Genomic DNA, 19,146 nt, shown 5'->3' with positions numbered 1-19,146 from the left:
TCTAGAATTCGAACGCATATTCATTTCAAACAACCTAAATCAAGTTAGTAATACTATTTTTATACATTAAAAAAGAATAAATTAATATAGAATGCAAGTAAATATCAAATAGTTAATAGTTAAGAGTATAGACCAAGTTAGGGTTGGAACTTACCTCTAGTTAGTTTTTTTTTTTTTTTTTTTTTTTTTTTGCGTAATATAGATTTTTTCAAGGGTTGGTTAGGTTAGGGTTAGAAATTTTTGCTATAAATGGAGTCCAAAAGTAAAGAGGACTCATCTCTCTCTTGTGCCTCTCATTTGGGTATTTTGGTACTTCATCGTATAAGAGAGAGAGAGGAAGAGCGGGGTTTGTAACCTTTGGTTTGGGCTTCCCATTTCTGATTTGGGCGGAAATCAAATTGGCGATCAAGCCGCCTCAAATCACTGCCGTCGCCTTCGATTCCTCCCATTTTGTAATCTCTTCCTCTGATCGCTGCATCCGATTTATTTGCCGTCGTCGTTGGTCGCCGGAGATCGTGCAGTTTAGGGTTTCGACGCTTCTCTGGAGGAAAGTCGCAATTTTCCCCCGGCCGGTTCGTGTTCATGATTCCAAACTCCCAGTCTTTCCGCTCGCGTCGTGTCCTTTGGCTTTTCTCATTGCTTTTGTTGATCGTTTGCCCGTGGTTCTGGGTGTAAAGCGAGTGTTCGAGCCTTGCAACTCTTCGCAATGCCGATGTGTTGAGAGTTCGTGTTTTTATTTTATTTTTTTTAGTAAGGTAGCGATTTTTCAATGATGTCTTTGTAGTTTGGCCGACAGTTGGGTTGTTCATTAATTTGCGGGTTAGGAATTCATCGCGTTTGACATATTTTGTAGAGTTTTATGGTCAAATGATTCGTATGAGACATCCTGCTAGCTTTATATCACGTTTAATTTGACCTTACTTGCTGAAATCTATCAGGAAAGAGAAGCTTTGTGATCGCCCGAAGAAGGTTGGAAAATGGAATGCAACAAGGATGAAGCCCTTAGGGCAAAAGCGATTGCTGAAAAAAAGTTCATGGAAAAGGATTATATGGGTGCCAAGAAATTTGCCTTGAAGGCTCAAAATCTCTTTCCTGCTTTTGAAGGCGTGATCCAGTTGATATCAACTCTTGATGTTTATATTGCGTCTGAACATAAAGCTAACGGGGAGAATGACTGGTATTCTATTCTCCGCGTGAGTTCTACAGCAGATGAAGATACAGTGAAGAAACAGTATAGGAAGTTGGCGCTACTGCTTCATCCGGACAAGAATAAATCTGTTGGTGCTGAGGGTGCTTTTAAGCTAATTTCAGAGGCATGGAGTGTCTTATCTGATAAATCTAGGAGAATGCTGTATGACCAAAAAGTGCAGAAATCTTTCCAACCAACCAAAAATCAAACTGTTCCTGGTAACTTTAATGGGTTTTACAAATTCTCCAAAAACACTGTAAAAGCACACATGGGGAATGGTAGCACTAGGGTGGTTTCCGCAACCACCAATCCGTCTCACAAGCCATCAGCACCTGAAACATTTTGGACATCTTGTAATAAGTGCAACATGCAGTATGAGTATCTCAAGGTCTACCTTAATCATACTCTTCTATGTCCTAGTTGCCACGAACCTTTTCTAGCTAAAGAGACAAAGTCTCCTTCCAACCAATTTGTAAACTCAGTGCCAATTTCTCAGCAGAGTCAACCAAACGACAACCATAGTGCTCCCAGCAAAAATGCCTCTGGTCAAGTGAGCAGTAACTCAATGCCTCAGGGGAAAGAAACTACTGGGCTCCAGAATGGAGCAAATCCAGGCTCTTTCACTAACTCAAATTTCCAATGGCGTTCTTTTTCTCGAAGTGCAGGAGTTGCTAGTGCTACTGCCTCTTCAGCTGCTGCTGCACAGGCTGCAAATGTTGTCCATCAGACTTATGAGAAAGTAAGAAGAAAACGTGAAGAGGCACAGGCAGCAGCTAGAAGGGATGTGTCTCTTCGCAGGAAGAATAATGCTCTCAAGAAAAATACTAATCCCTCTGGAGCACCTAATGCAGGTCAAAGTGTTGATATTCGTGTAACACAAGGGCGAGGCATTAGTCATGATCCTGGGAGTGACAAAAGAGCTGTTCTGACACAACAGTTTCATTCATCTGGGACAAATGAAGTGGGTGGAAATTGTGGTGACTTATTAAAGACCAGAATGGCTGAGAGAGCAAACAATCCTTACATACAGTTCTGTCTTTTTAATACTAGGAAGATGTGGATTGAGATGACTAAGTCGGCAATAAAAGAGAAGTTAAAAGAGTGGAAATCTACTGCCTCTATGAAACCTGATGAGAAAGAAAATGTTAAGAAGAAACAAAAGCTCTGTGAAACTGGTAAAGACGAGGGCAAAGATGTAGCACATGGGGATGCTACTGGTCAAAAACAGACTCTTGAGCCACAGAATGACACCATTCAATGTCTTAATGAGAACAAACCACCTAATTTCCAATCCACTGAGTCAGATGATGAGACTAATGAACCAATGTCAATCGATGTTCCTGATGCAGATTTTCATGATTTTGATAATGATCGTTCAGAGAAAGCTTTTCGAGGCGATGAAATATGGGCTACATATGATGATGAGGATGGTATGCCTCGTTACTATGCGCTAGTTCAGAAAGTTATCACTTTGAATCCTTTCAAAATCCGCTTTAGTTTTTTGACATCAAAATCCAATAGTGAATTTGGCCCTTTGAATTGGGTTGCTTCTGGTTTTCCAAAGAGCTGTGGTGATTTTAGAATAGGACGATATGAGGTGACTGATACAATCAATATTTTCTCGCACAAGGTTACGTGGGAAAAGGGACCTCGTGGTATCATAAAAATTGTCCCAAGAAAAGGTGAAACCTGGGCGCTTTACAGAAATTGGTCTCCAGAATGGAATGAACATACTCCTGATGATGTTATCTACAAGTATGATATGGTAGAAGTACTTGAAGATTATAATGAAGAACATGGTGTATCTATTATCCCTTTGGTCAAAATTTCTGAATTTAGAACAGTATTTAGTCGTAACACAGATCCCAAGCAAATAAAGCGAATCCAGAAAGAAGAGATGTTTCGGTTTTCACATCAAGTACCTTCACATTTATTGACTGGTGAAGAAGCTGAGAATTCTCCCAAGGGATATTTTGAGCTAGACCCTGCAGCAACTCCTTTGGAACTTCTTCAGATAATCAAAGATAGTAAAACAGAAGCAGTGGCAGAGGCCATTGAGCCAACAGTTACCTAATTGTTTAACTTGGTATTATTGTCATACCAGAATCAGTTTGTTCCACGTCCATTTAGTCATTTATTTTATGATGCTGTATAGTTTGGAAGGTTGTTAGATGACTTGGATAAAGTTTCTTCCCCGTCTTTTGCAGTTTGGCGAGGGAAATTTTTTCTGGCTGAACCAAATTTTCGTCTGCAAGTTGAAATTTAGCTGGACTTAGAACATTCTTTCAATTAAGAGATTACACATTCTACTTAGCAAAGCGTCCACTGGTAGTTCCTTATTCCTGTCCTGCAGGATTGGTAAGATGACAGCTATTTTATATTGAGCTTTTTAATTTAGCTAACTTTTGGATAAGCTGTATTTTCCCCCCATTCTTTATATCATCCTTCTGTTTTATACTAAGTTTAGAAATCCCACTTTTTTGTGCTTGTATGCTTGTTCATTGTATTTGTTAAACATACATTGAGATATTAAATCACACACACACACACACACACACACACACACACACGCACACACACACACATATATATATATATATATATATATATATATATATAGTGTGTGTGTGTATGTGCGTGCGCGCGATAATATCTCTTATAGGAAACCTTTTAGGACTTAGTATTCTAAAAGGTCATCCCTTAGGGAATACTTTTGATGGCATCCCTTCCATGTCTTCTTTTGGTGTGATCGATCCATCTCTGTGATATCTCCACTTCTCCATCTCCTTCTCTATGATCTCTCTGCTTGCGTCCTAGTATGCCTTCAAGTTCCTCTTGAAGTATTATCTCCTACACTGTAGTAACTTCTTCCCAAACTGAAACTTGCTATGCCTGCCTTTATTGCTCATAACCCCAATGCTAATGGAAGCTCTTAAATGACCTCCTTTGGAGGTCAATTCCCACATGGAAGCTGCCAACTGTGACTGAAGGCACAAGATCACCAATCCCCTCTCTTGGTTCCTTGCTGTTTCTGGTTGCTATCAGACATGCTTCCACCATGTTCTTTTTTGTGGGTTCAAAAGCAATGGTGATAGACTCCATCCCCTTTTGTTCCAGCTGTCTTCTTCATCGTGAGCCTGTGCTGCAACCTCTGCCTTTTGTGTCAAATTCTCATAGGAGCTAGAAGGGAGTCCACCTTAGATAAGATCTGTTTACTTCATCCCTGCAGCTTCATATCTTTGCACTGGGCAGATTTGTTTCTCTTCTTTTCTCTTCCTGCTAACCTGTATCTTTTGTTCTCTTGATTATTTTCATGTCTCTTAAATGGAGTTTTCTTATTCTTCCATCATTTTCTTCCTCCGGATCTAGTTTCCAATGATGATTTCTTTGCCATTTTGATAGTGTGCCTTCCTTCAGATCTGCAGCACCCTCTTCTTCTTTGCCAATTTGCCCATCCATTGACAATTTTTCCAGGATTCCTCTTCACCTGGCAGCCTACAAGTGGATCTCGGCAGATGTGAGAGTCCGCTTTGCAGACATCTACTATTGCTTCTTCTTCTCCCTGTTTCTTTCTGATCTTGCATTATTCTGTATTTCTTCTTTTCACTTTTTTGCTCATCCCTCTCATCGCATTAGAGTAACCTAGGGGGCACAATTCAATTTGTCAGTTAAGAGGAAAACAAAAACCAATCTGAAATATTTCAGTTTGGAAATATTCAAACTGAAATCAACCAAAATTGTTTTGGTTAGGCTTGAAACTACACTAAAACTTGTTTTTGTTTTGGTTCAATTTGAAATTGTTAATTACAAAATCAATATAAATTAACTTAAATCTAATTTAAAACTTGTTTTCAAACAATAATCCTGTTAATATTAACAATACAAATTATTATAATTTAGGGTTTATGTTGATCACATAATATATAAAATAAATAATAATAAGAAAACATAGTAATTAACATCCCAGTTTGTCTTTGTATACATATAATCTCAAGGTTCAAATCTTGAATCATTTTGGAGGTGTATTGAATTATGAATTGTAAGGATCATGTTAAATTGATAAATAAGTCAAAAAAAGAAAATCTCCTTCATTAGAATTTGTAAGAATATCTTATTTCACATCATATTGTGACAAATTGCATTATAAAGAACCAAAGTATTCCAAAATAAAATTTCCCTGATGATTAGAAGATAGATATTAAATTACTCGCCACTTTGAACATTACCAGAAAATTATTCGAACAGAGATTTAAAAGCTTTATATAGCAAGAGAAGTGTAGAAGCTGAGTCAGCAATTGTTTTGCTAATGCAACAAGTGAATACTCCACATAGGGATGTACACTATCAATCTCAAGTTCAAAAACATATTTGGAGATTAAATGAAACTCTAAAGCCAAAATAGAAGTGCTACATGTTGGATAGAGTTAAGGAATGAATCAATGATACTTTATAATTCTAACTGTGGGAATAGTGAACAATAATGTAATTCAATAATACACACTCACAGTAGCTTACAATCCTGTAGTAATCTGGTTATACTGAGCATTTTCTTTTAGCAATTTCTCTTGAGATCAACAAATGCTGTCTCATTTGAAGGTGTTCTGGTTGAAGAGGGCTATAAGACAAGAGTTGTTGCTGAGAGATGAGGACCTAACAGATGTTGGGTTTGGACAAAGTTATTCCAGGTAAAGGAATATAAACTAGAAATGTCAATGAGGTTGCTGAGGATGCTGGCCAAAGGCATATGATCGAAGGCATTGGGTTGTTGAGGATGCTCAAGGTTGTGCGGTGCAGTTAAGGATGTGTGGTGAGTTTCTGAAGATGTGTAAGGAGGATGCCCAACCGCTAAGAGAGGCCTTATCGTCAAGGAGGACGTCAGCAAAGCAGTAGTCTTGTTTTGTGGTTGATGTCTTTAATGCTATAATTATTAAATGGGTATACATAGACTTGGTAGTAATCCTCTACACCTAGAACTGTTAATGTGAGGCTAAACCCAGTAAACCAATATCACCTTATTAATCAAGTACCATTGTCCTTGCTTTGTAAATGTGTTGCTCTGATGTCAAGGAGTTAATGCTTGTGTGTTTTATGAAAATTTTATTTATGTTTTTTTGGCTTTAATCATGTCTTGGTCCATATGTTCTAGTTATACATCAATCTGATTATAGATCAAATCTTGCTTCAACTTGAGGGGAATGTTAAATGTATAAGTTATTGTAATCATATGTAGTGGGTTTAGTTTCATATTGTTCACATTAGGCATATGGTAAAGTTGACTCTATACTTTGTAATAGTTTCCTTACAAAGAATACAATCTTGCACTAGTTATGGCAGTTTCCTGTAAAGTGTGATCCATGTCCTCTTGTTACCATTGTTTTTCCTTTTGGTGACGCAGTTATTTTCTTATGGCATGGACTACAACCTTTGACAAACCTACAGGAGTACATGTATGAACTATTTTTCATGTCGTCCCCTCGGGACAGACAGTCGGCTAGCACATAGTGGTGTTGTCATCATAAGGTCTGGGGTTAAATTCTGGCTAGTAGTCGGGTGTCTACCCTCCCCTTTGCGCTATTCAACTGTCCAAGACTGGTAGCCACCTATGATTTACCTCTTCCTTGTTGGCCTAGGATAGGCTGACGGAGACGTTGGGGGCGAGCGCATCGCCTTATTCCATCATAAACTATTTTCATGTCTTTTTTAACTATATATATAATAAAGCATGCTATATTACCAAATTTAGCCAACTTCATTTTTGGTATTCCTGAGCAATGAATACTAGAATTATTAAAGTTCATTTTTCCATCAATGTGAACAAACAAACATCCTTCACTGAGGGCTCGAAGTGGGATATTAGTTTTATAATATATTCCATTTCTATCACTTTCATCTTTAGTTTTTCTATGTTCTACATAATGTCTGTAATGCTGCACCTCCAACCACGATTGGAAGAGAAATATATCAGCCATTGTTGCTGAAGAATTTCAGCTAGACTGTCTCCATGTTTTAACATAATATACTTGCATACTTTGCTCTTAATTTGGAAGGAGCATGGATAGGGTGCGCCCTTTGATGCATGCCTTTACAACTAGGTTTACTATTTTAATGATCAGCTACTTTTGAAAAATGTTATTTCATTATGTGCATTATTGATTATCAGCATATTACTGTATGGCATTAAAATATATAATTTAATAATATAATATTCTTAGATTATTTGATCTGGTATTTGATTGTTTATAAAATATGTTAATAATCTAATATTGTCTATTAAGTGTACATGTGATATTACTAGTAATTTGACTTTCACTATTAATTGTATTTAAATTAAATTAACTTATCTGAATTATTGATTTAAATAATAATTAGCGATTAATTATTAAGTAATTAATTCTTGCTAAATTTGTTTTAAAAGTGCCTGCAGCAAGAACTATCAGATGACTTAAATTGTCTGCTTTCAAGAAATCAATATTGTGCTTCTATTTTAAATAGCAAACCTGATCAATGTTATCAAAATAAAATTAGAGATTGATTGACCATTTATGCCATCCATATGCTAGATAAGTCTTTGACATGAGCCAATTTTGCAATGTTTTTAAAACTGGACCCACTGGTCTCAATCGGTTAAACTAGGAACCAGCAACAAATCTGATCTTGTTTGATTGGAAAACTGTTTGCTGTAAAAACTGGTAATTGACTCCTTTTAAGTTATTGGCTCTTTGGTTTGGTGGTTGTGTTACCCTCTCACAAAAGGGGCAGTTCAACTTGGTGTCGATGCAAGCTTACCTTTTTTATTGTATTAGTATGAGTTTATATACATAGGGTATGGATATAATTCTGTTTGTATATATATATATATATATATATATATATATATATATATATATATGATGGTTATGGTGTCATTTTCCTGTCAACCGGTTCGACCAGTTCAGCCAATATCAGTAATCTTGTTGGATTGATCTTCGGTCTAATTTTTGGAACATTGCATTTATGCCATAAATACTTTAGCCATTCAATGCACCGCCATACTTGTTCTCTATAAAAGTTAATGGAATTATCTTGTCTTAAGATATCTGATTTAACCATATCTTTAGAGTTGGTTTCTCTCTTACTAGTTAGAATGTGATTTATAAAAAGGGTAAAATACATATGTAAAATCATTGAGTCTATCTTTCTATCTGAAATTTACATGTATAATAAAGTTCATTTAAACAAAGAAATACCTAAAACTTTCATCTATTCAGAAGCTTTTGATGTATGTTGCCAGAATGGTGGACAACTGTAAACCATTGTTATTGTTAAAGGAAAGGGATTATTTGATAATTCATGTTGATTTGTAGTGATTCTTCCAGTTCATCAATGATTATTCGGAATCCATCCCTGACATCTTCTTGATTCACTATGGTTTATTTAAGTTTAACATATTGGTATATGTATTTCCTTCTATTTATGTCAGTTTATTAAATAGTGCATCATGTAGCCGTCAGTTTACCATAATTGAATGCAGTAATACTATTTCTTCGCTTATACTATCAATCATGTACTTTTACTTTAAGAACAATTAGACTATAACCGATGCCATGTGTTTTAGGCATATATGCTGTATCATAAGTGGCCTGCATATGCATTTGAAAAACCGTTTTTGTAGGTTGAACTAAATTGACTAAAAGGTCCAACTTATCCTATTTTGGCAGTTTGCAAGTCGGACTATTTCGAGTGATAAATTTTTTAAATATCAATATAAATATTGTAATAAAATATTGTTTAGCAATTAGTATTAGTGCTGATTGTATATACTCCAGCATACACATTCTATGCTTTGGGTGGACTGCATAATGTCTACTCACGCCTTTTGAAACCTTGTTTTTAGGTTGTATATGATGTTGCAAATGAGCTAGGACTGTCTTGTTAATTAGGCTCTTCTAGAAAACTCCAGGTATTGGGACTTCGAATTGTTCCTCAATGGCATCCTTTGTTGTCCAATCTAATCTAGCAATTAAACAAAACCTTCGATATTATTCATTGGAGTTCTATAAAGTATTGCTATTCATCTTTTTTCCCCCCTTGGTTTTAGATTTCTTTGTCATAGTTATTGTTATGTGTTAACTCCTCCTACTGTCTTTTATTTTTGCAGCTGGAACAGAGCTGATAAACTGAACACAAGTTTTTTATGATCACGACCCACTGTCTTCAATCATGTGGACGTCAGGTTTTGACAGTCATCCCTAGAGTTCATTCTTTTTGCAAGCCTTTGGCATATAGATTTTAGTAGTTTCTTCATCGCCAACACGATCCTTTATTGATAGCCTCTGACATCATGTATAGTATAATACCTCTGAAAGCTATTGTCTAGCAGGAAATGAAGTTTATTCGGTAGCCAAAGATACTATATGTTTCATGTTTGGAATCTGTTTGTCAGTAATCCTTTGTGTCACCCAGCTGGTCGTTTTGGGTAGCTGTTATTGTTTAACTAATCAAGGATTTTGAATTTCATCTATTTATTTAAAATCTGCTATCCAGCTATCCTTTCATATGTTACAACACTAAGGAGGTGTCCTAACTAGGTGGTTTCATTTTCATTCCTATTCTCATTTCATTTTATTATCAAATTCATATCCATAGTCATTCCCATCATTTAATCAAATGTCACTTAAATATCCTATCGAAGTTAACAAGGGATCAAAATAGAGTCAAAAATGTTAAATAGGTAGTTTTTTAATCCATCAACTGTTTTATCAAATGATTAAAAATCTAATCTTAGATGATGCTACTACGGTTAAAGTTTTGAAGTTCATTTTTTATGTTATTTTACTAAACAATTTGATGAATAGGTAATTTTGATGAAAAGTATCTTTCTATGCGATAGGTTGGTTGAGAGGCCTGAACGCCATCAAAGGCGGTGCAGTCCTCCAATAGAAAAAAAAATATATTAATCAAGTTGGAATTTGGAACGACTGATTAGTCCATGAAAGTTTTATAGCGGACGATTTAAAAGTGTAACATCTATCTTATAGTTGTGCATTCTATTTGAGGCATCTTGTAGTTGTGCATTCTATTTGAAAGAAAACTTCGTATAAATGTGTCATAACAGTCCTCCCAATAGAAACCTCATGGGAAGAACGAGAAATTAATACATTATGTTTTTAATCCCATACCGACTTATAAATAAAGATATAATTTAAATGAGTAAATTATTCTTTGATTTAAAATTGAGTATTTGTGACAAAAGGTAATTTGTTTGTCCCTATTGCTCTCATTATTCCGTCCTTAGACTAACATGTGACTACTAATGATTAGTACAAATGATTAAGATATAAAAATGGATATATTCAAACACACCAAATTTTATAAAATTGAATTTGTAAACTTTATGGTTGATTGATATAGACAAATAAAGAGTCAGGTGCATTATAATAACTTACATTAATTTTAGTTAAAGTATTATTTAAGCATTTTAGGCTCAATGCTTGGCTTAACAAGCTACAAAGTCATAAGCTAAAAAGGGCTCGATCCAATAAACACTACAAGATCTTACAAGGTACATGTAAACAAGGTTCAATGTTATGATGCCACAGTACAGGAATCTGCACTGAACATAAGGTTACTCACTTAAAATTAAATGGTGAACGAGAACACATTCCTAATTATTAAATGTTTCAGCAGAAATATATAGCTACCAAAATATGTCATAAAAGACAAGGATATTGTACATTGGGCTAGTCAAACACAATATTAACTTCTGCCCGAGACAATTTATGCTTGTCAAATGGTTAGATCTACCTAGTCACTCCAATGAGAGGAGAGGGCATCACTCCGATAGCTACTTGTCATCTTTATCAGAATCTCTCTTTACCTCGTCACTCTCAGCATCGTCTTCTGCACCATCATCATGCTCCTCGTCTGTCATGTTGTTGATGACGTCTTCAATTATGCGCTTCACCTCAGCTTTTCTATCCATCAGATTCGTATTGAAGTGACCTCCTGTGCACAGTTAATTTCATCCATCATTAAAATTTTAGTGTTAAATATATAGAGCTGTGAAACCCATTAGACTCGTACCTAACCGACGCAGAATATCTCCCAAAGTTGCCTGTGTCCAGAAGATTTTTTTAAAATTAGAAATATCAAATGGGGGGAAAAAAAACCGAAGTACCAGACAGTCTGAATCAACTTACAGTGTTGAAATCCACTTCTTTCAATATCTTACTGACAACAGAATGCAACTCCTCAGTGCTGGGTTCATTTTTCTTAGCTTGATTTAGCTTTGATTTTCCTAATTTCATGGGAAAAAATTTAGGAAAAAGACAGTGGGAAAATAAATTAAACTAAACATGACAGGATACAATGTTAGAAATAGATGAATGATTTAATCGACACTTGAAATTACGTTAACCCATAGCCATTATTCAAATAAGCCTATAGTCAACTCAATGAATGCTTAGATTGATTGGAATTGAAGGAGCAGAGCATGTAGCACTATCCTCTTTGATGTGAATTGCATTTAAGTAATGAAAATTTATCAATTGAAATAACTTAATAGATATACAAAAAATTCCAAAATACGTAACTGTTTTACATGGGGAAAAAACTAATATCTACCTTGTTTTTTATTTGTTTCCTCTGACTCTGGTTTGGCTTTTTTTCTCCTGCTGGTGCCTTCTTTCTTGGATGGAGGTTTCTCCTTAGCCTTGCCTTTTCTATCAACTTCTTTTTTGGGTTTTGAATCTGAAGGTGGTTCAGAATCACTACCATCTAAAGAATCACTTTTTCTTGCAGAAGATGTAGAGGTACTTTTTTTAGTGCTATTAGCGGACTTAGTTCTTGAACTTTTCTCTTTTGCTGAGATCATGGTTTCTAGTTCATTCATCTCCTTACCAGAATGCTTTTTGCTTTCTGGAGGTGAACTTGGTTCATCTTCACTAAACGCATCTAAATCATCTTCTGAATCTTTTCCAGAAGGGATCTGTTTAACAGGAGTAACCGTGCTCTTCTTGGATGGCGCAATGGCCTTCTTTGTTTGCTGGGCAGCAGAACCTTTATTGGTTGGAGCAGGTTCATTTTGTTCTTCCTCATCTTCACTCTTACAGCGTTCACTCTCTTCTGAAGAATCCCCATCATCTTCACCATCTTTTGTTTCATCCTTTGCATCACCAGAAACATTCTCTTCAGTATCTCCATTCTCATCTGCAGTGGGTTGTTTGTTACCAGTTCTTAGTTTCTGTACAAAAAGAGGAGCTCTTCAGGTTAATGCCATAAACTTAGAAAACTATTCATCAAAAACATGAAAACCGGATAATCAACCGAATCTAAATGAAAATGGTTGGTTGTACATATTTGAAGATTGAAATTATTAAAGAAGGATTTAATTTACATATAACTGTCCAAAGTAATTATGATCAGGAATTTATAACTTAATCTTTCTATCCTATTGAGCAAAGATTTCAGGCGGGCTACTATCTGACCATATTATTGCTTTCCAAACCTCATAACTTCCAAGTAACTGAAGAACATTCAAATGGTCTAAAGTCCAAGACAATCCTTATAATGCGTAGAAAAAACACTTTCTAAAGATTGTAATAAGGCAGTTGTAGAATAGTTCCTTCACAGTTTTGATAGATTTCGAACTGCTAAAGGTTACTTTTCTATATGTCCAAGCACCCATCACAGGACAAGATTTACGCCCTTTTGCATGGCAATAAAAGGGCCCACAGGGAAGGATGGGGCAGCTTCACTGTTCTCTGATAACTGAACAGTCAACAATTTCCAGGGCGAAAGAAGTTCCTGCTTAGTTTCTTCAAAGAATTTTGCAAATATTTCATTATGCTCTTGCCGATGATAAACAGTCATCTTACAAGAAATAATGAGTCCTTTTTTTTGGTTCATGGATAAAATTTTCTTATGTCCTGAAGTATTCCTTTTGCCATTTTGGCAATAAATAGAATGTCATAATCAAAGTATTTGTCCAACTGTATCTTTAATATAATATGCTGCATCTTTTATTTAAAAGAAAAGGCGACATGATATTTAGCATGCTAAACTTCTTGGTCTAATCAAAACTTAATTGGTGGGTGACAATGGACTACTGAGATGAATACAAGCCATGTTATTTACCACTATTGTGGTTGTCTATGTGGGTCTTATCCCTCCTAGATCTTAGTACCAATTACCATTCTAAACAACCAAAGAGTTAACATGGAGACAAATTCCTCACTGATGGACAACAAACAAAGCAAAAATTATGCATTTGAAAAAAAACTTGCCGCATTCATACGTCAACATAAGAGAGAGAGAGAGAGAGAGGAAATCAAAACGACCTAATATTACACAGAAACCTCAAATCATCACTTTCCAGACATTTTAATTGCTTAAAGTGAAAGGAATAATACCAGTCCTGCGGTCCTGCCTATGTTGAGTGCCAAGTTAACACGAATATCATATGCAAAGTAAATTCAAAATAAAATTTCTCCTTGGCCAAACCAATCACTCAAATTAATCAGAATTAAATAATACAGAAAACACACCTTGTTACTTTTTTCTGAAGAAATGCCTCCAGATATTCCTTTTGACTGCCCCCGTCTCTTCCCTTTCTAGAACAATAAGATTATTGAATGCTGGATCACTCAAGTACTCAACAATTAAAGGAAAAAACCAAAGGAAGTTTAAAACTACAATAAATATAAGCCCTCCACCTTTTCTGAAAGTATTACATCTCTAGTAATAGAAGGCGACTCCAAAAATTCCAATAAATTTGACACAATTTCTTCCTGAAATAAAAAATTAAGATAAATTAATTGTATTGGAAAAACCATTACATGTGGCTACTGATTAACGTAAGGTTATTATTAATTGTGTACCTTTTTGGTGGTGGTCTTTACAGCATGAATATCAAGTAGATCGCAGAAATCAAGCAATCTTTCCTTAATATACTTGTCAAGTTTTTCTTTCACCCTTGTTCTCTGTTTTTCCTAAACAAAACAAATAATTTAGCCATGATAAATTCAAAACAATAGTTTAACTAAATGTTAAATCTTTCCATCAGATAATTTTTTTCTTAGTATGCCTCAGAATTAATCCAATAACTCCAATAACAATATTCAATTAAATACTAACGTCAGCTTGACCTTAATCTCCAACTATCAAACATGGTTCAGTATTGCTAGAAGAACAGTTTGCTATGGTAAATAGGACCAAAATCAGTAGAAAAATGACATAAAATTATATGATGTGTGAGATAACAAAATGTGTTTTAAACACCACTAAAAATTATGCATATCATGCATCCTGACTACAGCATAAGTTGGCAGTGGAATTGTGAAAAGGAATATAAGAAAAACAATCTATGGCTACAACATGATTGGAAAGCAAACAAAGAATGTCTTTAATCCTGTGAAAATCTATCAGAACTATGAGAATAAGGTTCAGCTATGGGGTCCATCCAATCATTTTTTTATATTTGTTTAGTTTTGGTTCTGGATCATATAAACCTCTTAAAGGTTTAATATTAGTCCAATTTTGGTTCTGCCTAGTATAAGACCAAAGGGATCATATGCATTATGATAAACAAACAAACAAAAATGTTAATATGAAAATAACATACTATTGTTGACATTTTTGTTTTGTTGGAACCAAGTGTTTATAATTTTATATTTAACAATTTCAATTATGCTCCACATGGTAAAAGTGGAAGGACTAGAAAAAGTTACCTCATTTTGACTCCAAACAAATCCAGAGAACTGCAGGATATTCCTCTTAAGATAACGTACCTGAATGATATTCAAATTATTCCAGGAAGAAAAGAAGAAGTGATATGTATAGAAGTATTCCAGTAATCACAGAATCTTACAGTTGATTTTCTTCCAAAGAGAAGGGTATGAAGAGCTCGAAGATTCTCATCAACTTTTCGTTTAGATAGCTTGAATGAAACTAAAGCATGTAGCAAAATCATTTGGAAATCAAGTTAAAACAAAATGTGTTTGGCTTGTATCACAAATAAGCTTTAATAAACTTCTACTTCTCTTATCTAGTTATCTCACACAAGAATTCTTCTTTATCAGATTTATTTTAAAGTATAAGAAGTGTATGAGGTATAGGAATAGGGGGTGAATGGGAGGTAACGACATGGTTGCCTCCCCTCAACATAAACATATACATTTCGCCCCTTCGATATGACATTTCTGGCTCCGTCCTTGATTACAAGTAACAATGATCTGTGCATACTTCTATGTATATAAAACCATATAACCACAGAGCTACATCCCAAAAAAATTGCAAAAAGCAGTGCTGCAAATTAAATGGAATTATGAGATTTATCCTGCCACTGAACTTATGAAGTTAGTTGCAAAGATGGATGAATATTAACTGTAATTAAAGTTAGATATCTCAGAACTATTATTCAATAAAGAGATATTTATGCAAAGCTTCTGAAATTTCTCTCGTGTGGTCATAATGTGCTTATTGCCAGGATGCAGAACAGTTACAAAAAAGCACACAAACATTTAGTGGAGCAAACATGAAAATGTCAAGATGCACATACCAGATCACTAGAAAATAGTTTTTTTTTTAAAGAAAAAAATCTCAACAATCTGAAAGAAGCAAGGTGTAACTTCAATAGGTCATAAAATGAGAGAAAACAGGTCACGATAACATGATGAAGACATAATTAGGGGAATCAGATCATTTAATGTAGAGATTTGAATATCACTAGTATTAGCATTTAGCAATATGGTTTTCCATAGAGTTTAATAGAGGGATAATATCCATGTAGTTAAGCCCAAATAGTTGGGACTAACATAGTTTGTTGTATCAAACTTTATGTATAGCCTACTTAAAACATTTAGATATTATTAGCGATATATTCTTACATAAGTTTCAATGATGGGATATAATCTGCCAGCAGTTCAACACTATCTATGACTTCATAAATTTTGATTATATCACCCCAACAGTGGTCTTTTTTTGACCCTTGCAAGTAACAACTTCGAGAAATATTCATCTTTCAGTATCAAATATTATTAAGTCTAAAATAATTAAAAGATACCTAAATCACTTAGTGTTTCTATAAAAAAAGCTTACATAGAACTCAACGGCAATATCAGATAAATGTATCAAACCTAAAGAATAGGGATGCATGCCTATGTCATTTTTACACTGAAAGGTAATGAAAGTTGAATAGAGAATTATAAGCTATCACATTCAATGTGCTATTAAGTGGTTGCAACAGAGTAACATGTAAAGCAATAAAAGATATCTTTTCAATTTGAATAATCTCCTTTAGTCTATTCAAGATAACAGGCTACAAATTGTTAGTGTAGAATGTTTGGCATCACCTACTGTTTTTCAATCAATGATCAATGACAGGTAGTGTGTTTCATATGCATTGACTGTTTTAACTGATTAGTGATATTCTAATATTTTCTTATCCTTACACCCCTCATGCTGTTAGACATAATTAACCCATTTCTTCCAACTCATCATGATCATCAAACCCTATTTGACCCAACTATTTGGAGTTGACTACAAGGATTTCGTCCCTCCATTGGTAGCAAAAAAAGTGGAATCTGCCACCCTATCAGCCCCACATGATCGGCCCCACGACCATTTGTGATAAAGTAAATCGGAAAACTATAGTTGACCAGCGCAGAAAGAGTTTTTTTTTCTCGGCTTTGCCGAGGGATTTTGTCCCTCCATTGAGCCTTATGTAAGGGTATATCACTAGAAAAATCAGGTTAAGATTCATACTCAGGCTTAAAGTTTAGACAATTTAGAAGTTGGTTGTTTAACACTAATTTGTGTCAAGCTTGGGACTGACACAGATTGTTTTCCCATTTCAAGTTCCCCAATGACTCTTCATTTCCATCCCCAACAAGTTCATGCCCACACTCTGCATTACTATTTTTCTCCTAATACTCAATAAAAATACCATTTCAAATAACATCTTAAAACATTAATCACTTCAACCATATAGATTTTATTAATCAATAACTGCACACTAATGCTACTAAGAATCCGATCGCTATCAACTCCATTGTACTCAATAAAGAAGGTCGTAGCCAAAGCCTAATTCTGTTATACTTAAGGCATGCTAATTCTTGCTTTGCCTAGACTCAAACTAATTATTTTGCAGCAGACATATATAAATGTTTCTCTGCCTTAGGTAATATAAAATGCCATTAGACAGAACACACAAACCACTCTCCATGTTAACCATTTTTGATAATTCAATTAGAAGCAACTTCTTCACTCTCTCACTGTTGACAAATAAATCCAATATATTTAAATGTTAATAATTGAAGGAATTTCCTCCCCACGACCCCACCTGTCATCTCCACTTAACTCGTCTCCTTTATTCTCCCTTGCAGGTTATTTATACATAAATTGTTTCACTTGTCAAAAGCAAAAGGTGACTTTCCATGTTTCAACTTTATCTAAGAAGATTAAACAAAATGCAATAGATACATAAATCTCGGGCTGGACTAGATTCAGCAAAAACAAGGGCGTTTTTTTTTTTTTTGCCGTAGCACACATTTCACTCAATTCCAGTAGATAAGGGGGGAAAAGATTAGAACGAATAGAGTAAATTGGGTAGGGTAGTACCATTGGGTATGTCTTTCAGCTTCTGACCAGAACCCTAAAATTCATATAAAATATCTCGATATCAAGAGCAAGAAAAAGAAATACTTCCAATAGAAACGAGGAAAATAACTAAGTTGTTTTCATTCAAACAAGGAGCTTCAACTAACCTGTTCGAAAGACGGAGTCTTTGGCACAGAGATTTTACGCGGAGACATCGCAGCGAACCTCTCGACCCTTTTCCGCTCCCTGGACGGCCTATCTACCGGCGCGACCCCTTCCCTCGCAATCAACCGCCGTTTTGTCTCCTTCTTCGCCGTCACTTCCTCCTCCCCCTCACCTCTCTGCTCCTTTCCTCTCCCTCTCTTCCGCTTACCCTCCATCGCCGCTTCGTCCGCCCCTTCTTCGCCTTCCTCCTCTACCTCGTTGCTCTCTTCGTCACCTCCAGCCTCAGCCAGTGAGGCAGGCGAGCCATCCTCGTTGCTCTGCTCGTTGACTTCATGCTCAGAGTCTTCGGCAAGGGATCCTCCGGCGGTGCTGTTGATCTCTCCCGTTGCTGCTTCGGAGTCCATGAAGAAAACCCTAACGAGACGTGAAGAAGGAAGGGCAGCGGTCGCGGTGACCACTGAGGGCGCAGTGAGGGTGTTTGGAGGACGGAAACGCTCAGGGATGCAGTGTGTTAACGCTTCACCTGAATCCTGTAATTAACCGATAATATACCTTAACCAACCGGTGGGTTTCAGCATGATACAGCCATTAATAATTAAGTATTTGGTGTTGTGTGTGCTGGAGTGATGGCGGATGCAAGAAGGGGAAGGGGGAAGTTGGATCTCGGGCGCATTTTTAAATGGAAGGATCGTAAATAATTGGATTCAAAACTTGATGCGGAAATTGAAGGCGGGATGTCCAAATTTAATGTTTTTTTTATGAATTAATTAACTAATATGGAGTTTGACTGTTCGAATTTTCCCCATTCGTATCCTTTTATATTTTTTCCGTAAAAGAAATTAAATAAATTTCCAAAATATCTAACGTACTTTAATTTTAAAATTATCAAATCACTAATTGATATTTTTTAAAAGTTATAAAATTAATCGATTTGATAATTTTATAACTGATACATGATTTAGATATTTCAAAAGAAAAAATTACATGATTCGATAAAAAGGCTCAATAACCTGTTTTCTAAATCGTGCGCTCTTTAGTTTGAATTATTATTAAAAATATATTTTATACACGCTAAATTAAACTTATATAATAGTAAAATCAATAAATATCTATGGAAGGAGATTTGTGACGAGGCATCAGGTATATATGGAAACATTTGACATATGACTAGCTCGGACTAACACAGATGCTTCCATAATTCGACTGTATAACATCTC

At 35.4% G+C, this 19,146-nt stretch overlaps 2 protein-coding genes across 4 annotated transcripts; one reads left to right on the top strand and one right to left on the bottom strand.

Moving 5' to 3' along the window:
- Positions 1-281: 281 nt before the first annotated feature.
- On the top strand, positions 282-9,685 carry LOC122012818. Of its 3 annotated transcripts, XM_042569467.1 has the most exons (5): positions 282-572; positions 939-3,275; positions 3,397-3,547; positions 5,786-9,128; positions 9,327-9,685. In XM_042569467.1, exon 2 carries the CDS (start codon positions 978-980, stop codon positions 3,261-3,263), a length of 2,286 nt encoding a protein of 761 aa, XP_042425401.1. In that variant the 5' UTR covers positions 282-572; positions 939-977; the 3' UTR covers positions 3,264-3,275; positions 3,397-3,547; positions 5,786-9,128; positions 9,327-9,685. The 3 variants fall into 3 exon arrangements, with proteins under 3 accessions (XP_042425401.1, XP_042425402.1, XP_042425400.1); XM_042569468.1 differs by lacking the exon at positions 5,786-9,128 and having other exon boundaries at positions 282-452; XM_042569466.1 differs by lacking the exon at positions 5,786-9,128.
- A 1,092-nt stretch (positions 9,686-10,777) lies between these two features.
- Positions 10,778-18,471, bottom strand: LOC122012819 (protein DEK-like). Its single transcript, XM_042569469.1, has 11 exons — positions 17,932-18,471; positions 17,786-17,819; positions 15,036-15,115; positions 14,896-14,955; positions 14,047-14,157; positions 13,882-13,956; positions 13,714-13,779; positions 11,792-12,410; positions 11,368-11,465; positions 11,252-11,282; positions 10,778-11,173 (listed from the first exon to the last, which is right to left on the bottom strand). The coding sequence occupies exons 1-11, from the start codon at positions 18,331-18,333 to the stop codon at positions 11,013-11,015; spliced, it is 1,737 nt and encodes a 578-aa protein (XP_042425403.1). The 5' UTR covers positions 18,334-18,471; the 3' UTR covers positions 10,778-11,012.
- Between the last annotated feature and the right edge of the window lie 675 nt (positions 18,472-19,146).

The sequence above is a fragment of the Zingiber officinale genome, chromosome 8A (assembly GCF_018446385.1).
Source record: "Zingiber officinale cultivar Zhangliang chromosome 8A, Zo_v1.1, whole genome shotgun sequence".
Taxonomy (NCBI): domain Eukaryota; kingdom Viridiplantae; phylum Streptophyta; class Magnoliopsida; order Zingiberales; family Zingiberaceae; genus Zingiber; species Zingiber officinale.
The sequence above is the reverse complement of the archived record's forward strand: the minus strand, read 5'-3'. Positions and strand labels throughout refer to the sequence as shown.

Bases quoted from the DNA above. Each gene is read 5' to 3' on its own strand.
- LOC122012818 (XM_042569468.1), top strand. From the start codon at position 978: ATGGAATGCAACAAGGATGAAGCCCTTAGGGCAAAAGCGATTGCTGAA.
- LOC122012819 (XM_042569469.1), bottom strand. From the start codon at position 18,333: ATGGACTCCGAAGCAGCAACGGGAGAGATCAACAGCACCGCCGGAGGA. The intron at 14,956-15,035 runs GTAAGATTCTGT...AATATCATTCAG, and splicing joins TCTTTGGAAGAAAATCAACT to GTACGTTATCTTAAGAGGAA. The intron at 11,174-11,251 runs GTACGAGTCTAA...AACTGTGCACAG, and splicing joins AGATATTCTGCGTCGGTTAG to GAGGTCACTTCAATACGAAT.